Source organism: Ahaetulla prasina, chromosome 3 (genome assembly GCF_028640845.1).
Source record: "Ahaetulla prasina isolate Xishuangbanna chromosome 3, ASM2864084v1, whole genome shotgun sequence".
In the NCBI taxonomy this organism is placed as follows: Eukaryota; Metazoa; Chordata; class Lepidosauria; order Squamata; family Colubridae; genus Ahaetulla; species Ahaetulla prasina.
The window spans coordinates 7614724-7641222 of record NC_080541.1 but is presented as its reverse complement, the minus strand read 5'-3'; the positions used below and the strand labels follow the sequence as shown (position 1 = coordinate 7641222).

The 26499-nt window shown below is 41.4% G+C and overlaps 1 protein-coding gene across 5 annotated transcripts in view; it reads right to left on the bottom strand.

The window, feature by feature from the left end:
- TRAPPC9 (trafficking protein particle complex subunit 9) overlaps positions 1-26499 on the bottom strand; it is a 397590-nt gene that overhangs the window by 329712 nt on the left and 41379 nt on the right. For all 5 annotated transcript variants that reach the window (XM_058177413.1, XM_058177415.1, XM_058177411.1 and 2 more), the window contains exons 11-16: positions 24707-24852; positions 19937-20022; positions 15225-15351; positions 7300-7432; positions 4553-4716; positions 1430-1582 (exon numbers count right to left, since the gene is read on the bottom strand). In XM_058177413.1, coding sequence (XP_058033396.1) covers positions 1430-1582; positions 4553-4716; positions 7300-7432; positions 15225-15351; positions 19937-20022; positions 24707-24852 — 809 coding nt within the window. The remainder of the gene's footprint in view (positions 1-1429; positions 1583-4552; positions 4717-7299; positions 7433-15224; positions 15352-19936; positions 20023-24706; positions 24853-26499) is intronic.

Genomic DNA, 26499 nt, shown 5'->3' with positions numbered 1-26499 from the left:
TTGCAATTTTCTCGTAAAGATGAACTGGTTGAGCTAACGATTGGCTGGGATGGAAAACCAGGACTAATATTTCTTGTCTTTTCCCCAAGCCTTTCCAAGTTGGACTCTAGTGGCCAATTATCATCTATCAACCTGTTCAGGGAGTTGCATTTGTTCCATAGGTTCTGAAGCACTTTAAGAGCAAGTTACTGGAAAGCTCTCTGCTTCTATGTGAGCCTCTGAGATTTTGCATTCTGGAAAAACCTTCTGCTTATTTACTTGGCAGCATTTTAGAGGACATTGTTTTAAAAAAGTAGAATTGTCTTTCCAGTGAGAAGAGATTTCAGTTAAAGATTTTTATTTGCAAAACATTTTTCCCCCCTATCAGCCTAACTGCAGTCCTTCCTCGTAACCATTGATTTTATTATTCTTAATTTTACACATGATGGTGTTTACTGTTTTATTGGCCTTGTTACAATTATTTTAATGTAAATTCCATTTACGTGTTTAGTAAAATGAAAATCATGTATGTTTAAAAACAAATAAGCTATATATATGTTTTATAGACGACAATGAAAATTATTCACACCTTTCAGCTCCCAAATATGGTAATTTTAGTTAATGTAGCGCGTGGCATTTCTTATTACTGTGTTCTCCTAAGTAACATTTCTTCGCATTGTACTATGAATTTCTAGAGTAGGGTGGTTTTAAAGAGTTCTGGGGGGAAATTAAAAATGGCTCATCTAGTCCACAGTTACCACAATTTATGGCATTTATAACAGTACAATACCAAACAGTTCATAATTCAAGCAGAGAAGGAAGCCAATTTCAAATATATAGACAAATGCAGTCCATCCTATCATTTTATAGTTTTTTTTCTCTTTGTTTTTTTGCTCTCAACACACAGACAGGAGGAGTAAGAACCGAAGTCCATTACCTCCCATTATGTGCTATGATGTTTATGTACTCTTTATGGAACTCTCCACTGAGTGTGAATGAACCATGATTTTTAAAAGAAATTACAAAGAGGCTTCGGTAGGATGGGATGCCTTCATCAAAATGATAATGGCAGCATTACACCATGGCAATGCAATTTTTACCTTTTTCATATGAACGTGCAATATCATGATCCAGTTACAAAGCAGACAAAGGTTTGTAACGCAACAGTGAACCACTGCTTTTATCATTTGTTGTGCCCTGCCCTGAGTTGCTAGTCCTTTATATTTGGGAAATTATCACACCTTGATTGTTTTCCCAGTTCAGAAATGTACATAGGGCAAGGTATGATAATTTTCCAGATATAAAAGAATTAACAACAAACTATTAAAACAGCGAATCTAAAAACCACATCCAAAATATAAAAACAAATATTAATAATATATATTAAATTAGAGAAGCCTATTCAAAATTAAAATGTAGCCGTTGGTATTAGACAAAACTTCAAACCCACCATCATTCAGATCTTGCAGGAGATTTTCGTGACAGGAGAAATCAAGCTTGACTTTAATATATACAGTAAATACAGCAACACTTCCCGGCTTTAAAGGAAACTGAGAGAGTGTATCTTCTAGATTCCAACTCAAGAAGTCACCGAACAGTTTTCCTAAAATAAAAACATGTAAACGGAAACACAATTAATGGATATCCCTTCAATAAAATAATCCAACATTAAATACACATACTCCTGCTTTTCAATAAAATAATCCAACATTAAATACACATACTCCTGCTTTTGCAGAGATGTTGATATTTTTAAATATTTTCTCGGGAAATTAAAAAAAAAATGTTTTCCATCATCCTTCAATATTTCTGTAATGCAACAAAAAGAGCTACGATAAGGTAAATACAATATATCCACTATTTTCAAGAACAAATTGGGAAAGTAACAGGTAACAGAATATAAAAATTGTTGACTTAGAATGTACTCTAAAATTAAGCTTCATCTGATGCTGAATTAGATTTCCATAAAACATTTAAAACTGTAAGTCTATATTATGTTTAGTATCAGAAGATTTGAAATGCCAGTTCTTGACTTTTGTTCTTTAGTTGTATATGGTCAGTCTCCATAAACATAAGTCTTCTACTTCCATCCAAGGTAATAAGAATGATGATTCCTATATTTCAACTCAGAATATAGTTTTGGAGGGTTAGGGTTAGTCAAAACCATCCTAGAACGAACTTGAAATTCTTCACAGTATGTGATATATTTAAAACATGTCTAAAATTGCCTATTGCGAGATTTTAAAAAGGACATTTATTAGTGCAGATAAATCTCCCTGCTTGTAAAGCACAAGAGCCTTCAATCCATCCTGCTGTAGTATTCAAATTGAAATTTGTCTTTATGTCTGCATGAATGACAGTTACATTAAGAGCTAAAATTTCCCCGTGCAGGCGTGCCATTTATTTTAATACCCAACTGCTCCTTAGCAAGAAAGCATGATTAAAAAAAAAAAGAGGGCTGTGAAAATATCTACAGATTCCTCATATCCTAGACATAAACTGTTTCAACTTCTTCCCTCAAGACGACGCTATAGGGCAGGGGTCTCCAACCTTGGTCCCTTTAAGACTTGTGGACTTCAACTCCCAGAGTCCCTCAGCCAGCAAAACTGGCTGAGGGACTCTGGGAGTTGAAAACTGGCAAAACTGGAAAACTGGCAAAACTGGCTGAGGGACTCTGGGAGTTGAAGTCCACAAGTCTTAAAGGGACCAAGGTTGAAAACCCCTGCTACAGGGTACTGCACGCCAAAACAACCAGACACAAAGACAGTTTTTTTCCATCATGCCATCACTTTGCTAAGCAACAAATTCCCACAACACTTGTCTTATGCCCTGGAATGTCAATCCATCTAGTAGGGATAGATTACTAGCATTTTTCACATCTTTCCTATTACCTATTTCTTTAGCTTCTTATGACTATAACTTTGTTGTTTGTATCTTTTGGTTTATGTTGATGGCTTTCATTAGTATCCAATTATGATTTATGTTGATTGCTTATTTAGTATCCTGTGACTATCACTGGATGTTGTATCATATGATTTATGATGATTGTATTTTATGATTATGATCATGGTTTACCACTTTTTGTTTGTATGTACACTGACAGCTTCTGTACCGGAGACAAATTCTTTGTGTGTCTAATCACATTTGGCCAATAAAGAATTATTCTATTCTATTCTATTCTATTCTATTCTATTCTATTCTATTCTATTCTATTCTATTCTATTCTATTTCTAATTCTAATTCTAATTCTATTTACAAAGGAAGATGTCTCTTAATCTGTGGGAAAGGTGAGGAAATGAGTACTGGATTCAAACTGTGGTGATTTAAAAGACATAAAATAATCTGCTTTATCCTTATAGGAATCATTGAATGCATATAGCCAAATCTTATTCTATGAGGTTCAAGCCAATTACAGGGAACTGAACTCACGGATAATCTTTACATGACTACATACGGCACACTGAAAACTGTGAGAGGAGTAGCATATACATTTATTAAGTAAATAAAACATATAAATTACTTTAGAAACTAATCAGGTTTTGCTGTTCAGCAGTGAAGTGCTCTTCAGGAAGAAATATATACAGTCTATCAGAATGGAATCTACAGTCCACCAATAGACCACATGGCATAATGTACCATCTTTATCTCATAGTCTTATATATCTTATATGGTATAACTTCTCTTTAAGTTCAAGAGAGATAGAGCTTAATGGGTCTGAGTCCCATGTAATAAGATCTGACTATGAACATCTGGAGATTCCTAACAAGAATAAAATCAATTATGTACTACATCATGATGGTTATTGTAACTGAAAACACCACACAATATATATGTTGTATGCCAAATAGGGAAATCCCTCCCCTCCAAGTGGATGGTGGAAGTACATGGGGCCATGATAAAATGTACCATACTTTTCGGAGTATAAGAAGCACTTTTCCCCTCCCTAAAAGAGGGTGGTAATGTCGGTGCATCTTATAGACTGAATTCGGCCATTTTTGGCTTCCTGAAACCCCACCACATAGGTCCCGTTTTTGGCAAAAACTGGATGCGCAGAGGGTTTGGGAGGCCTGCAGAGTGCTGCTGGGGGCTGGGGAGGGCAAAAATTGGACGCACGGAGGCCAAAAATGATTTTTTTTTCTTGTTTTCCTCTTCAAAATCTCAGTGCGTCTTGTACTCCGGTGCATCTTATAGTCCAAAAAATATGGTAATACCTCTCCCCCTCACCTTAAAAGAAAATCGACTGTATACATCATTTAGACAGATTTTAAGAGAAAACAGATTTCAAAGAAATTTAGATTTCTAAACAGTTGCCAGAATTGCTCTATCACAGGAAAACAAACTGCAAACAATAAATACAATAAACAAAACACAGCCATGGAGAAGTTAAAGGGTTATGGTCTTCAACTGATTCTAGGAAAGCAACAGAGTGTATAGGAAATGCAATTCCAATTAGAAAAAGAAAACGGAAAGGACAAAAAAGATCAGAAACGGAAAGAACAGTCCAGCAGATTGGGCATGGGGGCGGGGGAGCAGAAGTGATTTAATAGCAGTTGGGAAAAACAAGAATATTAACCTTTTATGTTGACCATTTTTGATGTAACCTCCAGCTTCTCCAGAGGTTCTGTTCCAATATTTTCCAGTTTAATGATGAGTGGCTGAGTCTCTCCGTTGTACAGCTGGACAGACACGCTGGTGGTAATTTCATCCCCCGAAGAAGGCTGAAGTGTACGAGCAGACCTTCAAAAATGATAGGAGAGATACCAGTAGGTAATGAATCCATCATTAGAAAATGAATCCATATATTATTTACAATACATTCATAGATAGCTTTTCTTTCCATTCAGTTGTGTCCAATTCCTTGAGACTGGACAAGTCCTTGCAGTTTTCTTAGCAAGCTTTTTCAGAAATGATTTGCCATTGTCTGCTTTCTAGGGCTGAGAAAGTGTGACTGGCCCAAGTCATCCAGCAGGCATCGCACCCAAGGTGGGACTAGAACTCACGGTCTCCCTGTTTCTAGCTGATGCCTTCGCCATTATACCAAACCGGATGTCTCACATATCGCTATATGTTTTTAAAGTATTAATAAATGGTATCACCTAATATATGAACATTATTAATAACATGGGGGTGATGGAGGAAAAAAGATCAAGCCAAAAACAATCGCTCTAATGGCAGAAGAAATGTTTAACCACAATCAGTTCGGCACTACTATTACAGTTCTTCACCTGCCTCACCTGAAGATGGGGACCGCATGAGCTACAACTGTGGGTAGGGGCAGGTGTAGGGAATTTTATTTTGGAATCTCAAGTGCAAACTAAGTGAAACTTCGTTGTGAACCGTGATAAAGAAAGATACAATTAAAGTTAACTTCTGCCCCTGAGAACTGACAAAAGTGTTAACACTCAAAACTAACTGGGATAAATTCAAGGCATTGCTTATCCTTCTGAGGTAAATTTAGCACAGAGAAACAAGCATTTTAACCCTCCAAAATAAATTAACAAAAAAGTCAAAAACACGTATGAGCTACTGTAATTACACAGCTCACCGAGGGAACAGTATAGAAAAATTTATTATTTCTCATACACACGCACACATACATACATATACATACTCAAACACACACACTCACACACATGTATATATACATATATACATATACAGGTAGTCGTCAACTTTTGAACACGACTGAGCCCAGAATTTAGGTTGCTAAGTGAGACGTTTGTTCAGTGAGTTTCGTCCCATTTTATGACTTTTTTGCCACATTTTTTGCAGTTGTTAAATGAATAACTAGGGTTAAGTGAATCTGGCTTCCTCGTTGACTTTGCTCATCAGGTTGCAAAGTACGATCACATGACCCTGGGTCACAGCAACCGTCATAAATATGAACCGGTTGTCAAGCATCCAAATGTGACCATGGGGATGCTGCAATGGTCATTAAGTGTAAAAAAATGGTCATAACTCACTTGTCATTGCAACTTTGAATGGTCACTAAATGAACTGTTGTTGAGGATTACCTGCATATATACACACACAAAACACAGACTCGTACACATAAGCATAGACACAACTGTTCTTTACAAAGTGCACTTTATTCTTAGACCTGACTTTGACCAGTCATTTAGAATCCCTTTCTAAATACAGTTTCAAGCAGGTTTTAAAAGAAAACCATGCTGAACATTCAATTCAGGATGAATATTAATATTAATAATAATAATAAAAACAAGCAGAGAAAATTGCCCCAAAACATGTTTCCAATATTTGTAGGACTCCCCCCAGAGCAAAGCTGGAGGCTGCAGAGGTAAGCAAGAGAAATCTCACTGTAAGAGCATAAATCCATGCATGAACCACGGATACAGTCAAGATAATTTTCTCATTGCAATCACTAAAGGCTCCACTTATAAATAACTTTTTTTTATTTATCTCAAAGTAGCAGGACTCAACTATATTGCATTTGAAAGACTCATCCATTTTAAAATGATTTATAATACAGCACTGGGGCAAGTACAATTTCATTATTTAAAATCTGGTTTGAGAGAAAATAAGCTCTCCCTCGGGCACTTTCCCTCTCTATCAACCCTTAACATTTAGGTGACAGGTTAAGATATTTTTGTTCCCTTTTTTTGTATAATTTTTATTAAAACTTTTAAAGAAGAGGAAAAACTAGCGCCAACTAATATAAAGTAAGGAAGAAAAAAAAGAAAGAAAGATCATGGGAACAAGCAAAAAGCGCAGGAACAGAAGTTGAAGAAAAATAGAAAAGGTGCTATTTCAATGAACCTTTTTTTTTAATATTAAAGAAGAAGCATGTGTAATTATTCTGATTTATTTTTAAAAAAGGAAAAAGAGTTTGTGTTTTAAACATGTCAGAGTGTGCACAGTGTGACTGCTAGTTTGAGATAATCCAGGAGCAAAATGCAGTACATAGAGGTTTTTCAAACAGTGGTTTATGTACAAGACTTCTATATATATATACGTACTAAGCAAATTCAGGCAATCAATCAATCTTCATCTATAACAGGAAGCACACACAGAGAGAAAAGACATGGAGAACTACAATGGAGATAGAACATGAGGAGAGACACTCTCACATGGCCACCCCTATATAGATAGCCTCTGAAAGTGATAACTTTGCTGACTCATTCTCATTGCATCATCTCGGTTTACAGCCTTACAGCAGCTGGTCAGCTATTAAATCATCATTACTTTAACAAAACAATACATTCAATTAGTAGGCACATATTACTAGTCTAATAGTTCTTCAGATATTGAGAAACATACTCAAAGTTTGCCAACTTGAAAACCGACCATCAGAATTCTTACCTGGGTAATGAAGTACTGATCTGCAACCTAGGTAAAGATGGAATGACTTCCACTGTACAACCAGAAGTCTTTATTCCTGGCAATTTATCCAAAAGGCAGTCACTGAAGACTCCGAAGACTGAGGTGTGATAGCCTGTCACCAGGAGAAATCAGTCAGAGATTGAGCAGAAATAATCAATCATCCAGCACAAATGGAAAGTCTACTATAGCTGTTAGAACCAGAGAGTTATTTAATTTGTGGAAAATGTACTGAAGACCGAAGGGGCTAAATGCCAGTTGGACGTATTTCTAGTCTGGATACTGCACAGTTAAAAAAAACATTACTAGGAGAACCATTATGGCTAAGGAACCTCAAACCTCAGCTAGAATTTTGATATTAAAACATGTTATTTTATTGGCTAAATGCAGAGAGGTTAAGAAGATTTAATTGAAAATCATTTTCATTCTCAAGTTAATATAATAGCTTGGTCAAATCACTAATAAATGTGGCTCAGATCATTTTTTTTCCTTTTAAGGCAGATTTAAGAACTTCTTCATGGCCAACAACTAATTAATAATGTTATTATGGTTGGCGCACAGTCAGCCAGATGTTTAGACTGAATTTGGTTTAATTTATCCAGCTATCGCATCCTGAGGAAGGGACAAAATAGTGGTATTACTGAAAGTGACAAAGGCAAAATTTGTGGGCTATCACTTGAGATAAATTTACCACAGAGAAACAGGAGAAACGTTTGCTTATTTTGACAACAAAAAAATACTAAATTTGGCGAGTAGTGCCATAGAGTCTCGGGACTCTGAACTTGGGGGTTTGGGATTAATAAAAAATGGGGCTACAAAAAATATGTATTCTGCAGTTTGCTCATCTTTTTTAAGTCTCTAGAAATCTACTCCTAACATACAAGATAAAATAAAAAAGCAAGGCTTAGAAACTAGCACAGGCAGACTATTACGGCACAGTCCTGCTGCTGTTTCTTTTCACCCTTCATTAATCTGCCCTTTACAATTTACTGAAATAATTATGTTTCAAACACAAAAACTACTACTACTACATTACAAAAGCTAATCAATAGTTAAATTTCAAATCACACATCAGTCTGGCAGTCATAAATCAGTATTTTCTCCATTTCATCATAATCTATAGCAGCCTCCTGGCTGCAGCCCACCTCCGGGCCTTGAGCCGTTCTGAACTGGGCCATGGAAGTGGCAGGCAAACATGTGCGCGCATCCTCACTTGTGTGAACAGTGGGGAAGCACATACGCTCCATTTGTGCGAGTGGCGGGCACATTTGTCCGCCGCTCTTGCAAATGGGCGTTGGCTTACCTGAACGCCCCTTCTAGGAGAGGGGGAAACGGCGGTCAGATTGGGGAAAATCCTCTGGCTTGCCGTAGGACCGAGTCTGCAAAAACTTTTAGTAGCTCCGCCTCCTGTAGCCTTCCAGCTTTTCGGCGAGGAGTTGACTGCAGACTGGAGTGTCGTGCTGAAATGAGAAAGAATTAGTGGTCCCCCACCCCGACGGTCCCAATCCTCAGTCGGCCGACTGCATAAGGGAGGGACTGACCGCCGTTCCCCCCTCTCCTAGAAGGGGCGTTCAGGTAAGCCAACGCCCATTCTCATTGTCGGGGGAAACGGCGGTCAGATTGGGGACATACCCAAGCTTGAAGTCCACACGGGTGGGAGGAGGCCGAATGAGTCATGCCGAAACGTCGTGAATTGCCTGAAGCACTCGTCGCCCAAAGGCCGCATCAGAAGCTGCGATGCATCAAGTCGGTAATGTCGATGAAGGCGGTTGGGCTGGACCAGGCCGCCGCCCGACAGATCTCATCGATTGAGGCTTGAGTGGCCCAAGCCGCAGAGGTAGCAGCGCTCCTGGTTGAGTGAGCTGATATGCCACGAGGCATCTGAGCCGGATGTCCTTCATAAGCCTTGATAATTGTTGCTCTTATCCATCTGGATAAACGGATTTGGTGACCTTCAACCCCATGGAAGATGGTTGGAATGACACGAAAAGTGATTCAGTTCTCGAATTAATTCCGTACGGCTGATGTAAATCTTCAAGGCGCGTCGTACGTCTAGGGTATGCCAGATGAATTCTTGAGGCCGTTGAGGACTCGGGCAGAAGTTAGGTAGGACCAGTTCTTGAGATCGATGGAAAACCGTATTAACCTTGGTGAGGAACGTTGGATCCAAACGTAAAACTACTCTGTCTTTGTGAAAAACACATAGATCCTTTCTAATCGAGAGTGCTGAGAGTTCGGATACCCTGCGGGCTGAAGTAATGGCCACCAGGAACGCAACTTTGAAAGATAAGAAGCGAAGGGATGCTTGTCGAATGGCTCAAAAGGACTCTTGGTCAAAATGGAAAGAACCTTGTGTAAATTCCACGAAGGAACCTGTGAACCACCGGAGGTCTCAAATTAGTGGCTCTCAAGGAAATCCCTGATGAGGGGTTCCCTGGATAAAGAGTGTGTTGATCCGCAAGTAAGAATCAAGATATAGCCGCTAGTTGCCGCCTCAAAGTATTTGGTGATAGTCCAGCATCGAAACCCTCGTGGAGAAATTCTAGTACTTGGATAACAGATGCTGAAATAGCCGATATGGACCGTGTTTCACACCATGAAGCAAACGCCCGCCAAGTGGCCTGATAAATACGTGATGTGGAGTCCGCGGGCAGCTTGAATGACTGGAATAATCTGGGAAGGTACCCGAGCCTCTGTTAGCAGGCTCCGCTCAACCTCCAGACGGTTAGGCAAAGCCACTGAGGATCCGGGTGAAAACGGGCCTTGACAAGAGCCACTTTGTGTTCTGGAATCCTCCATGGGGCTTGCACCGAAGTGCCCGGAGATCGGCGAACCATGGTCTCCTGGGCCAAAACGGGCGACAAGAACTAACTCGGCCTTCTGTTCCAGAAGCTATGGATTACCCTGGGAATTAGAGGAAGGGAGGAAGGCATACAGGAGACCTTGAGGCCAAGGGCTGCGTGGGGCATCCACTGCCTCCGCTCCCGAGACGGGAATCCTTGTAAAGAAACGTGGGAGTTGATGGTTGGAGACTGAAGAGAACAGGTCCACCAATGGGAGGTCAAGCGAAATGACAGGTCGTTGAACAGCGAAGCTGTGAGGCCCATTCGATTGATCTATGGTATTCCGACTCAGGAGTCGGCCGTGATGTTGTTTACTCCCGAAATATGTTCGGCCTTCAAAGAGCAGAGGAGAGCCTCGCCCAAAGACCAATTCGGAAGGACTCCTGGAGGAGAGAGAGAATGTGTTCCGCCCATGCGGTTTATATGGGCCTTCGCTGTAGTATTGTCCGTTAAGATCAGGACGTGATGGCGGTGATGAGAGTCGAGAATGCTTGGAGTGCTAAGAAAATGGCTCGAAGTTCCAGGAAATTGATGCTGTGACGAGCTTCGGATGCCGACCATTGACCCTGCGCCAGATGCGAGTCCAGGTGGGCTCCCCAGCCCGAGGGGCTGGCATCCCTGGTGGTGGTTATTCGTGGAGGGTCCCTGAAATAGGACCCCCGGAGAATGGCTGGAGATGTCCACCACTCCAAGGACTCTCGAACTTCCTTGGAAAGAGTTACCGTCCTGCAGGAAGAACTGGTGTGGTGACGCTGATGTGGAAGGAGCATCCATTGAAGGGGCCTGCTATGGAGCGAGACCATGGTATGATGTCGTATGTAGAGACCATTTTCCTAGCAATTGGGACAATTGGATAAGGGAATAGGGCCTGCCCACTGGCAATGAGAAGCCAGGTTGGACAAGCTGTTACGCCTGTCCTCTGAGAGAAAACCATGGATGCCTCTGTGTCAATAATTGCCCCAAATGAACAATGCGGTGGATGGAGAAAGGTGACTTTTATTCCAATTGATGGAAAACCCATGATCCTGTAAGATCTGGATAGTAGAAGATACATCAACTCCGCAGATGATAAAGAAGATGACATGATTAAGATGTCATCAAGATAGGCTTGAAGCCTAATGGGTGTGGAACGAATGTGGGCTAAGAGGGCTGATAAGATCTTTGTAAATGCCCGAGGGCTGATGATAACCAAAGGGTAAAGCCCTGTATTGATAGTGATGTCCTTGTAACAAAACCGGAGGAATTTCCGTGGGAAGGAAGGATAGGGATGTGTAGGTAGGCCTCAGTTAAGTCAATGGAAGATAACAGGTCACCGGACGGATACATTCCAATATGGTCCAAGTGAATGCATCTTGAATTTGTGGTAAACTATGTGACGGTTGAGGGACTTCAAGTCAAGAATTGCCCTCCATCCCCCAAGACTTACTGACCACAAATAGGCGAGAATAAAACCTTGACCCCTTTGCTCAGATGGTACAGGTTGGATGGCTCGTATGGAAATCAAGTGATTGATGGCCTCAGACACTAGAGACCTGGTAACCGGATTGCGAGACACGGGGCAACTTAAAAAGGTGTTTGGGGGGTGGGATAGAAATTCCAGGGACAGACCATATCTTATCGAGTTTCTGACCCACTTGTCAGAAGTAGAGGCCTCCCATTGGGCCGGGAAATATTTAAGCCTGGCTCCAATGGGGAAGTCCAAATGAATCTCATTTTGAACGCCTGAATCCCTCCCCTCCCACCTCGAAAGGGCTTCTTGTTGGCATATCTAGACCCCTGCCTAACCTGCCCGTCTCGAGGTTGGGGTCCTCTGGGTGGATTGAAACGTTGAGACCGGGGGAGAAAACTTCCCGCGTCGGATGGACGAAATGACTGGGAACGAAAATACGGCTGCTGACGGACCTCTCCTCTTCTTGATAATGAAGGCAGTATCTTCCGTTTATCCTTAGTTTCTATTACTATAGGATCCAGAGAGGACCCAAAGAGATTGGTCCCTGAGAAGGGAGAAGATGCAAGTCGCCATTTGCTCTTGTTGTCAGCCTGCCAGTGCCTGAGCCAAAGAAGTCGTCGAGAAGAGATAGCAGAACCCATGGCTTTGGCTGAAAATTTAACGGCGTTAAGTGAGGCATCTGCCGAAAACTCTAAGGCGGCTACTATTTTGTTTATATCCTGGTGTGATCTGAGATCTGATGAAGGGATTCTGCTCTGCAGCTGCTTGATCCATAGGAGAGCAGATCTGCTAAAGAAAGAGGCTGACGTGGAAGCTCTGATAGCCCAGGCAGAAGACTGATGACAATTCACAATCGTACGGGCCGCGCTTCTCTTCTGGGCGAAGGGACTCGTCCGCCTGTCCTGCTAAGTGAGCAGTGGTTGTGAGAGCCACCACGGGAGCGTCTACTGATGGGACTTGCAATAGCTTATCTAGCTCCGGAGCTACATTGTAGAACCTCTTGTCCGCCGAACTCGGATTGGAACCGGAACCAGGAGACTGTAATTGGTGTTCGACTACATCCAGAAAAAGTTTTGGGGCTGGGATGACCTCCGACACTACAGCTGGTTGAGCAAACAAATGTCCCGAAGGGTCCTGGGACGATTGGGCTGGTGTTGAGATTCCTAAACCTGTGGAAGTTTGTGCTTTGTACAGCAAGGATCGAAACAGATGCGGTTTAAACAATCCCACGAAGGAGGGCTGGTCTGGGGCCAAGCCCTCATCGTCTGAGAGGGCCAATTCACCTTCCTCTTCATCCGAAAAGGAACCCTGGCTGACGGAACTGGGAGTGTTCTTGTGCCTGATCTCGATTAGTCGATTGTCCAGGCAGATCTGATATGGGAGACGACGCTACGTGGCTGACTTTCTGGTTGATTAAATCCAGAACTCTGATGAAGGCATTGAGCCATACCCTGTTTAATAGCCTCTGATATATACATGCCGAAAGAATCTGGCAATTGAATAATAGGTTGTTGTGGTAATTGATTGTTATTGGGTAGTGCAGGTTGTGGCAGAATTGGTAAAGCGTTAGTGGGAGCAGAAAACCAGCACATGGCAGAGATGAAGATGTTATCATCTGACAGAGGGTTGCTGGTCCTGCTTGTTCTGCAAAATTTTGAGGCATGGAGCAGCTGGAGTCAACTGCCTGAGTGGCTGTTGATCAGAATTGGAGGGCACAGGAAATAAAGATGACACCTCCAACTGGTTATGAAATAGGGTGCCCACTTCAAATGGAGGGGTGAAGGCCGTGGATCTAGAGCGGTCAGGTGACCAGGCTCCTGCAACTGGAAGGTTTGCGGGTGTAGAGATTGTATTGGAATTATCCGAAGGAGTAATTGCCTCAGAACTGGGCCTCTTAGTTTTGTCAGCCTTCTTCAAAGATTTGGAAATAACTTTTTCCAAGGCCTTGTGTCGGCGTTCTTCTGCCCGGGAATTAGATTTGGGAGGCTTATTCTTACTGGATGATAGTATTGTGAGGGAGGCCTCTGATGTGCCCTCTCCTGGATCGCTAAGATGGCGGCTGCGATCCTTGTCATTAGGGCCCCTAAGAGAAATTTCTTCCGCCATTTTGGTGTTTTCCCGCCAAAATTAAACTTCTATGGATAAGGTAACAATTTTTATTAAAAATGCTTTACTCACGACCTCCAATTGCCTCTGCAATCCCAGCTAATTCCGCTTCAAATGATTCTGCTTCGTTGAGCCGACAGTCGCAGTAAAAAAGGTATGTCTCAGTCAGATCGCTCGCCTCAGCGGCTGCAAAAACGCGATCTATTTTGGCGCGCAAATACAGCAGAGGCGCAATCGGCTGCTTTTAAGAACCGCTCCGATACTCCCTTTGAAGTGCTGAAAGCGCCAGAGATAACGATCTCTTAATCGCTCGCCCGAAGGCTGCTAACGCGATAATCCTGGGCTTGAAAGATCAAGAACAGCTGCCTGGGCAAGAACTGCTGCCTGCTCGCTTAGATTGAGCGATGGCGAGCCCTCTGGGAGCGTGGCGGGGTAAGCCTGCCTCCGCTAGCCCAGGGATAGCCGGCTTGCCTCCGAAAAGGGCTTGCAAGCCGATCCTCAGCGGAGCTTGTTAAACCGCTCGACACGCTGGGAAAAATAAGCAGGCACTCTTTCGCTTTAAATTTAGACAAAAACTAGTCATAGGTAGAAGGAGACAGCAACGACACTGTTGGTCCTGGCAAGGACCGAGTCGAAAAGCTGGAAGGCTACAGGAGGCGGAGCTACTAAAAGTTTTTGCAGACTCGGTCCTACGGCAAGCCAGAGGATTTTCCCCAATCTGACCGCCGTTTCCCCCGACAATGAGAACGGAGTGCACACACATGCGCACTTGCGCACCGCTCACACAGAACCAATACCTCGCTCCCTCCACCCCCCGCCAATTCACAAAGCCAAAAAGACTGGGGAACTCTGATCTACAGTTCAGAATACAGTCTTTGGTCATCACATTTGCAGGGGACTTTAATATAGGTAGACCTCAACTTACAACCATTCTTTAAGAGCCTGTTCGAAGTTACAACAGTACTGAAAAAAGTGAGTTACACTTTTGTGTACTACACCAATCGTCCCAGCATCCTCACAGTCATGTGCTCAAAATCAGGCCCTTAGCAACTGGCATGTATCTAGGATGACTGCAGCATCCCAGGATCATGTGATCGCCACGTCTGCACCTTTCCGAGCCACTTTTCCAAAGTCAATGGGGGAAGACGGATTCACATAAGGACTGCAGAATTCACTTAACAAACTGCAGCGAAGCATTTAATAACGACGGCAAAAGGGTCATAAAGTCACGGGCAACTCAATTCAACACCTGCCTTGTTTAGCAATGGAAATTCTGGTCCCAAGGACAACTTGTAACAGATTCTTGGGGTTATTAGCTTCCTAAATGATTTTCTTGAAATGTGGCGATGAAAACATCGTCCTTTTCATTACTAGTTAGGATGTAGTAATCATCTCAACTTAGAGAAGAACAATTCTGCCATCATTAAAAAAAAAATCAACACAATCTGAAATGGTTTGCAGCAGCTTACACTTCTCAATGTAGAGAAAAGCCTGTTAGCAATCTTTACCATTAACGTTGATCTGGCCTGGGGACTGAGGAACACCAACAAGGGTCACAGGATAGAGACCAGATTCTGCAGGTAAAGAGAGAGCTGCAGGGAGGGATTCAAACTCAACGCCGCTCGTCAGTAGTCCCTGGGAATGTAAAAAGCAAATTCAATTTAATTATGTTAAGCAAAAAGCATATGGAAGGTAAGACATTATATGATGCTCTTATGCTAATAAAATTACCCTTTAAAAATATTTGAACAGTTATACTATTAGGAATTGTAATCACTATTCCTAATTTCCTTCTTACTGTTGCATTTGAAGGGCTTATTAGATGTATATTATTGTATGTTATCTTGCTGAGCACATTTGTAGAAACCTATTAATATACATTATTCATTCTGCGGAAAACATTCCTAATTTAGTACATTACCTGTAGAGCAAGTGGCTGAAAGGAATGATTATGAGAAGAACCTGAAGTGTTGGCATTTGCGTTGTCAGTTTCATCTTTAAAAATCCCTTTTTAATATCCTATTCGTTTATGCAACTTATACTGTTGATGTGCTAATTCTACTAGTAACTGTGACAGCAAAACTTTCTTGCAAGGCATAACAAAAAAAAGTTAAGATTTTCTTCAAATGTAAGCGTGATATCAATGTGATGTGTATGTAGATGTGTCTACGTGCTTCACATACATTTTCAAAATAAAAATCTAACTACAAAGTGAAACAGGTATCATTCTAATTGTTACCCAGCCGAAAAAGGATAAAAAACTACCTAACAATAAATAGGTTACAGCAATGGAACATCTATCTAGGAAGATTGTGGGTTTTCTATCTCAAGGTTTTTGAGAAGTAGTTAGGCAATCATTTTTTAAGGATGCGTTGTTTTTCCTGCACATTGCAAAGGCTAGATTAAATGATCATATCAAACCACAATTGTATGGTTTTATGGCTCATCCTATTTGGAAAGGTGAGAGGAATTATCTCAGTGAGAAGATACTATAACAATCACTGTAAAAGCTTTCTCTTTTGTAACATCAAGCAGCATCTTTCTCATCAAGCAGCAAAGTCACAAAGTTTGGTTATGAACCCTTTTCTACCTAATCCCAATTATTCAAACAGTATATTTTCTAGGCCATACATGGGTGCAACTGTAAGCTCTTAACTATCCAGCATTCATTCTTGTACATCTTGGTTCTTAGGATGATTGTGCATCCACCCACCGTCTGTGTTTTTAAACGTATCACTTAGGTGTGCAAAATAGAACCCACTTTCCAAGGTAAAAGATGTTCTGAAAATACAAATGCAGCATAGTGCCTCCCGCTGCAAATCCCAGTCAGTTCTGGAGAATACTGTGGCTGATGGTATCTCAAGCACATGGGTGTCTATGGAGTTTCTTAGTCATCCAGGTCATGGTTGTCCCAAAGTGCTTTTTTTCAAGGGGCAACTGGACTTTCTGGTTTTCCTTTGAAGACATTTCGCTTCTCATTCAAGAAGCTTCTTCAGCTCTGAAGAAGCGTCCTGGATGAGAAGCGAAACATCTTCAATGTAAAAAACAGAAAGTCCAGTTGCCTCTTGAAAAAAGCACCTTTGGGATAAACTCGTGGATGAATGCACCACCCCTATCCTGGCTCTACCACAGGTAATTCTGTCTTTGTATTACTTTCTTTCTGAAGTAGGCTGAAATTGGACAAGAGGCTGTCATAAAGAAGAGGGGATCAAGCTATTCACCAAAGGAGCTGAAGTCACGACAAGAAGCAATGGATGGAAACTAACCAAGGAGAGAAGCAAGGGCCTCTGGTGGCTCAACAGACTAATGCAGTCTGTTATTAACAACAGCTGCTTGCAATTACTGCAGGTTCAAGTCCCACCAGGCCCAAGGTTGACTCAGCCTTCCATCCTTTATAAGGTAGGTAAAATGAGGACCCAGATTGTTGGGGGCAATAAGTTGACTTTGTATAATATACAAATGGATGAAGACTATTGCTTGACATAGTGTAAGCCGCCCTGAGTCTTCGGAGAAGGGCGGGATATAAATGCAAATTTAAAAAAAATATCTAGAATTAAGCAGAAATTTCCCAGGAGTGAGAACAATTCATCAGTGGAACAACTTGCCTCTAGAAGTTGCGGGTGCTCCTTCACTGGAGGATTTTAAGAAGAGATTGGACAGCCATTTGTCTGAAATGGTATTCCTGCTGGAGCAGAGGGTTGGACTAGAAGACCTCCAAAGTCTCTCCCAACTCTGTTATTCTGTATTGTTATCATTTCCTCCAACTGTGATCTACCCACCTTCTCTACGATCTTGACAATAAAAGGAAGACTGGAAACCGGCTGATAATTGTCCAAATGAAAGGATTCAGCAATCGCTTCTTCAGGAGGGGAAGTACCACCATCTCCTTCCAGACTGGAGAGGACCCCCTCCTCCTCAAAGTGGAAGACACCATCAGTTCGTACTGTGGCCCGCCAGAGGCAGCAGAGCTGGCAGCAGATTCAGCCAGTGAGGAGGTTGGGGAGGAAGATAGGCCAGTCCTGGGGTCTGGGGAAGGCTCTGATGAGGGCTCTGCATCGGAGGCAGAGAGGGGGCCAGGGCCATATGCCAGTTATCAGCTGCCTTCAGAGTCAGACATCAGTGAGGCAGATGAACAGCTGGAGCCTGTTCCCAGTGTGCGCATGCGCAGAGTTGCCAGACGAAGGGAACAGGTAAAGAACAAGGGTCGACTTGGGAGTAAGGCCACAAGTGGACGATGAATGGCCCCTCCCAGAGGGAATAAAAGAGGAGCGAAAGGGGAGAAGAGTTTGCAGGAGACAATTAGTTCCCTTAATTGATTCGTGACTCCTTGCCAAGTTTTGAAGATATTGGCTTGGCAGCTCCCCAAGCCAGAGAAGGTCTGTGACTGTAAATTCACCCTTGAAATACTTTGCTGGATGTGAATGAGAAGAATTCACAGTAACTTAAGAAAAAGGGTTTTTTTGTCGGGACGAGGGTTCTGCTTCATGCTCTTGGGAAGCCTAGGTCAGAACAGTTGGATCCATTCCTTAGTCCCCCCTCCCCCAGGCAGCCTTAACTATCCAGGAGGGGCCAGAACAGTATCTTTCAGTGTTGATTTAAGCAGGTTAAAAATATGTGGTTCCTTTTAAATGCAACTATTAATACATGCCAGCAATTTCAGTAACAGTAGGCTAAACCACATCACTTATCCACCGAAGACTTCGAGAAATATATTTTATACCTAAAGCACAAAACATATATTTGACAAATGACTATGCCAACTTTCAGGAAAGCAATATAAACATCACAAATACGATCATCAATGTCATTTGCCATAGAAAAAGTTTTATCTTCAGCATCTTTCTTTAGTGGAATTTTATTGGATTTTTTCCCACCACTTTTTGATGTATGGAAAAAAGGATAATTCATATTAATGTTAAAACTTTTCTCCATAATATATTCATATATATCATTTTTATAAAGCTGATGAAACTGTACATTTTATTAAAAATAAACAAAAGTGACAAAGTAAAGTAGAAAGATGACAATGTTTACGGGAATGTACATAACAAAGATCCTTACCACATAATATTAGACATTAGGCTTATCTCTGTTAATTACTGAGTTGCACATTTAATTCAAACATAAATAAAAATTGCAACTATACAGTTGTGCTCATAAGTTTACATACCCTGGCAGAATTTATGATGTCCTGGCCATATTTCAGAGAATATGAATGATAACACGAAAATCTTTCTGTCATTTATGGTTAGTGTTTGGCTGAAGTCATTTATTATCAATCAACTGTGTTTACTCTTTTTCAATCATAATGAAAACAGAAACTATCCAAATGACCCTGATCAACAAAATCTTCCAACAAAATCGATACTGTACTCACAAAACTTGTACCTGACCACTTCAGTGCAAATAATATATGCTATTAAAAAAATAACACTGCCATATGTCAAAAGATTGCAGAAAAAAGACCAGAATACAGCAACCAATACCCAGAGTAAAGTAAAAATAAGTCAAAATTAACATCAGATAAACAGTCAAGCAGAAAACAAAGCCCTAATGAAGGAACTCCAAAGGGAAAAAAAATACATTCCCACCAAAACTGGCAGGAAAAACTTATATGTAAACAGGGAACAAACTCCACACAAACTAGTACCGATGATGTTATCTGGTCAGGGAACGAAACATCTGGAAGCAAACAACCAAGCTAGAGAGCACCAGCTGAGCTTCATATATTCTCATCTATTAAAAATTTAAAAATACAAGTAGAGTTTGTGTTCAAGGCACGCTATGAGCCTCATCTGCCAGGGTATTCCAGCTGGTGGGATCCAGGAGAACAACTTTCTCTCCCGTTATGCCTGCCCTCTGGAACATCTTGCCCCCCACCCCGAGTGACGTCGGCTTCAACCCTCCTGACCTTCCGTAAGAGCCTAAAGACCTGGCTCTACCAACTGCCTTGGGGCTTCAATGGGAGGCTTTCACATTGGGGTGGTTGATAGATTAACAACAGAACTTCTAGCCCGATGCACACATAACCCATGCTGCTGCTCCAGAGATGTCCAAACACAATATCAAGGATTCCTTCTGAAGATTCCTCAGCCTTTTTAATCCCTTCCGTGAATTGTCCCATTTCACCTTAACTATAGCTATCACTAACATTGACTCCAATGCTACCCATAGCTAAACCTAAAATAGGCTTTATGGAGAAACAGGATGCAAAACATACCATATTTTCTACCCGGAGTTCAAAGGGCATTGGATTGTACACCATCAGCTGAACTTCACAAACGTCTCCCTGAACCCATTGAAAATCTACAGAAGAAAAAAACAGGAAGTTAGTTTTCCAGACAAGAAACATACTGAAGCAGAACTGGATATTGTGATTACATGTGGCTATAGATCAGGGGTCACCAACCTTTCAGACCTCAGGGACCACTAAATTCATAATTTTAAATCCTGCGGACCACTAATATGATCTGCCTAATGACCGGCTGGGTGGGAGTGGCTAGGTTGTCATGTGACTAGGTGGGAGTTGCCAACTCAATGTCACTCACGTGGAGTGGCGCCTCACCAGCTTCTACTCGCCCCTCCCCTCCCAGCCACTCCTTGCTTCCCCAGGCTCCTTAGGGCCCCACAGGAAGCAGTTGTTGGAGCTAAGCAGCCAGTATGAGAGAAAGAGTTGGCAAAACAGTGGCTCAGTTCAAATTGGATCTGACCAAGAGGGAGGCTCAGCAGAAGCACCTCACTGAGGACTAGGAGCATAGGCTTTCCAAGAAGAGGGAAGATCTGTGGGAGTGCAAGGCCAAGTACCAGCACCTGGAGGCTCAGCAGGCTGAGATGATCAGCCAGTTCCAGCCCATGATGCAGTCCCACTGGAACGAGGCCCTCTGGCTCTTCGCTACCAGTGGCACTTCATTCTAGCCTTTGCCCAAAGCCGCATACCAGGAGACTGAAGCAGATCACAAGATGGAATTTCTGCCCCCCTCCAACCCGCACAAAAAGACCCCAAAGCAGGAGACTCTCTTGCAACCATTCATTGCATGTATCCGGCCCAGGGACCATAGTTTGAGGACCCTTGATTTAGCGCAATATAAAAAATGCAAATAATTTTCCTGCGGACCACCAAAATTTTCTCGCGGACCATCAGTGGTCCATGGACCACCAGTTGGTGACCACTACTATAGATGGTCAGTGTCACATAAGATTCCAACATATAAGACAAGAGTCCCCAACACCTGGTCCACAGACCGGTACTGGGCCACGCAAGCAGCAGGCGAATGCCCGAAGCTTCATTTGTGCATCCACGAGATTAGGCTGTGCATGCGAAACCATGTCCTTCTCCCCTCCTGCCGCCACCACCCACCCACTTCCCTGCCAGTCCGCGGAAAGGTTGGGGACGGCTGATATAAGATCTTTACAACGCTGCTCTTAAGGGTAAGTACAAAAAGTTTCCTTAGACACCGTGTTCTTCTGAAGAAGGCTCTATGGAATCCACAGCCTGTGCTGTTATTCTGTGCCATTTATAGACATAAAGCCCAGCCTCACAACTTCCTATTTATTGAAGCACCCACATAATTCTCATTTATTTTATGTACAATTGCAAACAGCATCGTTCCATTTTCTTAATAACGACCAGTGTTTTTATACTTTTTGTAAAACAACATGTCTTAATTGCCTCAATTATCCAGTTAAATTTTAAAGTTTAAATAAAAAGAAAAAAGAAAAGAAAACTTTAACGTTTGCATTTTATTTTATAAGAAACCGAAAATGTGTCTGTTTTGTTAATGTGCAGATTTCTGGTTAATGGTAGTAATAAATACATTCTAAGCACTTGTAACTATTTTGGGCCTGCTTTCACTTTAGCAAACTTCTGCCAATAAATAAATAAATGATAATAACATAAACAGCATATGGCCTAAATCATCTATGGTGTATGGTAAGCATGAGTTTTGTTCACACTTTACACACTGGAGATACATTACGGAAACACATTAATGCATACCTGTTATCTAGGCTAGAAAAGGCCATTCATTAAAATGTTATGCCATCTAGCATCTTTGGAGTACAGGTAGTCCTCGATTTACGGCCACAATTGAGCCCAAAATTTATGTTATTAAGTGAGACATTTGTTAGGTGAGTTTTGCCCCATTTCACAACATTTCTTGCCACAGTTATTAAGTGAACCACTGCAGTTGATAAGTTAGTAACCTGGTTGTTAAGTGAACCCTGGCTTCTCTAACAATCCATCTGTTAAACTACTGAAGTTCACAGATGACACAACAGTGATCGGTCTCACTCGAGACAATGACGAATCCGCATACAGACGGGAGGTTGAACGACTAGCCTTGTGGTACAACCAGAACAATCTGCAACTGAACACACTCAAAACCGTAGAAATGGTGATGGACTTTAGGAGAAATTCCCCATACTTCACAATACTAGACAACACAGTATCAACAGTAGAGATCTTCGAATTTCTAAGTTCTACCATATCTCATGACCTAAAATGGACAGCTAATATCAAAAACATCATCATAAAAGCACAACAAAGAATGTTCTTTCTGCGCTAACTCAGACAGCTCAAACTGCCCAAGGAGCTGCTGATCCAGTTCTACAGAGGAATTATTGAGTTAGTCATCTGCACCTCTAGAACTGTCTGGTTTGGCTCTGCAACCCAACAAGACAGACACAGACTTCAGAGGATCATTAGAACTGCAGAAAAAAACAATTACTACCAACCTGCCTTCCACTGAGGACCTGTATACTGCACGAGTCAAAAAGAGGGCTGTGAAAATATCTACAGACCCCTCACATCCTGGACATAAACTGTTTCAACTCCTACCCTCAAAACAACACTATAGAGCACTGCACACCAGAACTAGACACAAGAACATTTTTTTCCCCAAACACCATCACTCTGCTAAACAAATAATTCCCTGAACACTGTCAAAGTATTTACTAAGTCTGCATTACTATTAATCTTCTCATTGTTCTTATCACCCATCTCCTTCCAATTATGACTGTATGACTGTAACTTTGTTACTGATATCCTTAAGATTTATATTGACTGTTTCCCTATGACTATCATTAAGTGTTATACCATATGATTCTTGACGAATGTATCTTTCTTTTATGTACTCTGAGAGCGTATGCTCCAAGACAAATTCCTTGGGTGTCCAATCACACTTGGCCAATAAATAATTATATTCTAGTCTATCAAATGAAAAAAGGGGCGCGAGCAAGCAGAAGTGGGCAGGCAGCCACACGGGTCATCCTGGATGGGGCTGATGGTGCTGTAGCCGCGAGGCGAGGCAGTATCAGGGCCCATGCGGGGGGGGCATGCGCACTTGCGGGGGGAGAGGTACATGTGGGGGGGCTGCGCACACATGCGTAGGGAGCCTGGGCACATGCCCAGGGTCTGCGTGCATGCGCAGGGTACATGCGCAGGGAGGTGCATGTGTGTTACCTTTTGGGGGTTCGCGCCTGCTTTGGGCAATCGGACCCGCTACTGCTGTATATCCTTCACTATGGCATATTATGACATTAAGCAGTGAACGCTATCCAGATAATGGTTTATATAAACCACACAGTGTAAATGTTTGTTCCATTTTCAAAACCACAATAATTTTACAAGTAAAGAAAAAAAAAGGCCACGTTCAATAAAGCAATGGTAACCACCGCAAAAAATAATTGCCTAATTCCCCATGTATGCTTAGTCTTCCTTTACTGCAGTTGTAACTTAAGCACAAATGGGGAAAATTTTAGTTCTGCTTATTTGAAATGAACCAAGTTACTACATTTGTATTTTGACTGTGCCTCATTGAATAACCATATTAAAAACTATTTTAGGGATAAAATCCAGCACTAAACTATTAATAAGTCTTTTAACTGTACATTGTCCAGAGTCACTCTGTGAGCGAGATGCAGTCTTCCAATAAATAAATATAAATAACTGAAAACAAATCTAATTTTATATTAATACTGAAAGAGAATTATATAATATTGAAATTATTGCAGAAAATTAATAAATACTTCTGTACTATAATGTCTAATCCAGGCTAATATCAACCACAACTTCATCAGTGAATGAGCATAATAATAATAATGCTAATTTATTAAATACATATGCTGCCGAATTACCAGCCATTTGCAAATTGTTAGAAACGTTTAAAAACTCTCCACAAGAAAAACAGAGATATAAAATAAATCTGGATGGGAACTAAGAAAAAAATGTATTACCGGACAGTAAAACTTACTGTCTCAACCACAAATAATTTTACATAACCTGGTAAAAGCTCTGCAAAAAATAAAGCAAGCTCAGAGATCACCAACCATTCAGCAGATCTCTCTACAAATTCACCTAAAGTATAATGAGATACATTTTTGTATGTGTGCACATTTTAGGAATATTTTGGGAAGTGAGATAGAAAAGGAAGCCTATTTCCCAATCAACAGGTATTTCAATTACAAAGTGTTTAGAAGCATTTTTACGCAAAATTTTATGCATGTCGGAAGGAAATGGCAGAATTTAGAACTGAGGTTTGAACACCGGCTGTATTTAGATGCAAAATACAATAGTTGCTGCACACCATTTTATCTTGTTTTAAATGGAATGGTATAAATGGGCTAGAAATAATCTAAATTTATTTCAGTAATCTAGGACCAGTTTGTTCGAAAGGTCTCAATACATCTGTAAAAATATCAAAAGGACACATTTTTATGAAGCGTTCTTACAGTCAATCTAGAATTCTTCCACCGCATATTGTAAATCAAGGTTCGTGTGACAATGGCCTAGCGACATATCCTACAAACAAAGGTGGAGACGTCTGTGCCATGCTGTCAATTTTATAATCAAGAAGAGGAAATAGCATATTGATCCAAAAATTGGCAAATCGTGATTTGGGTCAATTTGCAGCATAAAAGCCAGAAAACAAGCCCCAGTGAGACACTGGATGTAAAAATGAGAATGCAAGTTAAAAAATAATGAGTTTCTCACCTATTTTTTTGCTTTGCTCCTCTCCATGATTGTGAGCGATTATTGGCGAATATATAAAGGGACTTTTCGTTGCCATGTTCTGACCCAGCAGGCTTTTCATTTTCTGTGGTCGAAGGCTAACGGGGAGGTTTAGGAGCTTGACAGATCTGTTCAAGGAACAAGGGATTGTTTTTTATGTAGAGCTGCTACAAAATTCAAATTTAGGAGAGACAATTCAAATGACAGATACAATAGCATGAATTATCAGCATGATAGACACTAATTATAGCTTTTCTTTCCATCTGTCCTGATCTCTTTGCCCACTTCTTATAAATTCGCCATTTAAGAACAGTAACAGTGTACAGCTTTTATGCAAAATGATAGATACATGACACTATTAGAACTTCCGAGTGACCTCCGAATAGAAACACTACATTAATGACTTGGGAACCATTAAAAACAATAAAGAGGATTTAATAAAGAGCTTTAAGGTGTTGGACCAGGGAAGAAATTGGTTCCTCTTTTTTGACTGAATTCTGGTCTTTTTAAAGTCGATACCGCCTGCCCCACCACATACATCGGACAAACCAACAGAAGAATAAGTGCACGCATTGAAGAACACAAGAACTCAGTCAAAAAAGAGGAACCAACTTCTTCCCTGGTCCAACACCTTAAAGCCACAGGACACGATATCGACTTTAAAAAGACCAGAACTATCGCCAAAACTGAACACTTTAACAACAGAATAATCAGAGAAGCCATTGAGATAGAAAAACGCCCACACAGCATGAACAAACGAGATTATACCTCCCGCCTACCAGCCATTTGGAAACCCGCCCTTATTGACAAACGAGTCCCTAACACGAGGAATGACACCAGACCCACACTCACGAGGTCCACACAGGATGTCACCACCACACATCCACCCAGAAAGCAGACCCAAACCCACACTGATCATGAAGCACGACCAAGGACAAGAAGCCAGACCGCCGCTGCAACATTAGCCATTTCAAACCCCTCCAATCCATACATGCAGCAGACTGACACCCACTATGAAGATGTAGAACGACCACGACCACGAAGCCAAACAACAGCAATGCAGCTCACCAGCTCAAATCCCCCTGCAACTCAGACTAATCTGAGCACAACCAAGCCCCCACCCAAACAGGACACACACCCAGCCAATCAGAGCACAAAAAAAACCCCATCCAATCGGAGCACAGCCAAGCTCCCACCCAATCAGTTCAAACCCCCACTAGCAGTTAAAAAGGAAGAAACAGCTGCAATCACACATTGCTCCCAGAAGCACGAAGCTGAAGCTTGAAGATGACTTATGAGACTTCATCGAAACGTCGCCAAGACACTTCCAATTTTACGCGGGAGAAAACCCGAATAACCAAAGACCTACATACAAACACCCGCGAAAACCTCAGAAAACACACACACACATATATATATATATATATATATATATATATATATATATATATATATATATATATATATATATATATATATATATATATATATATATATGACTAAATATTGATTCAATGCACATTCAGTATTATTAATAATAAAGAAGCTTGGATGAGAAGCGAAATGTCTTTAAAAGAAAAAAAAATCTCCATATTAGATTATCTCCATTATAGCAACCAAGACATGGCCAGGTGCTAACTGTCTAACGCAGTGATGGTGAAACTTTTCAACACCGAGTGACCAAACCAGAATGTGCGTGCATGTACATGCAGGAGCGCCGGAAACCCGAAGACCAGCTGGATGGTGGGCATGTGTGTTTGGGTTTCCAGCGTGTG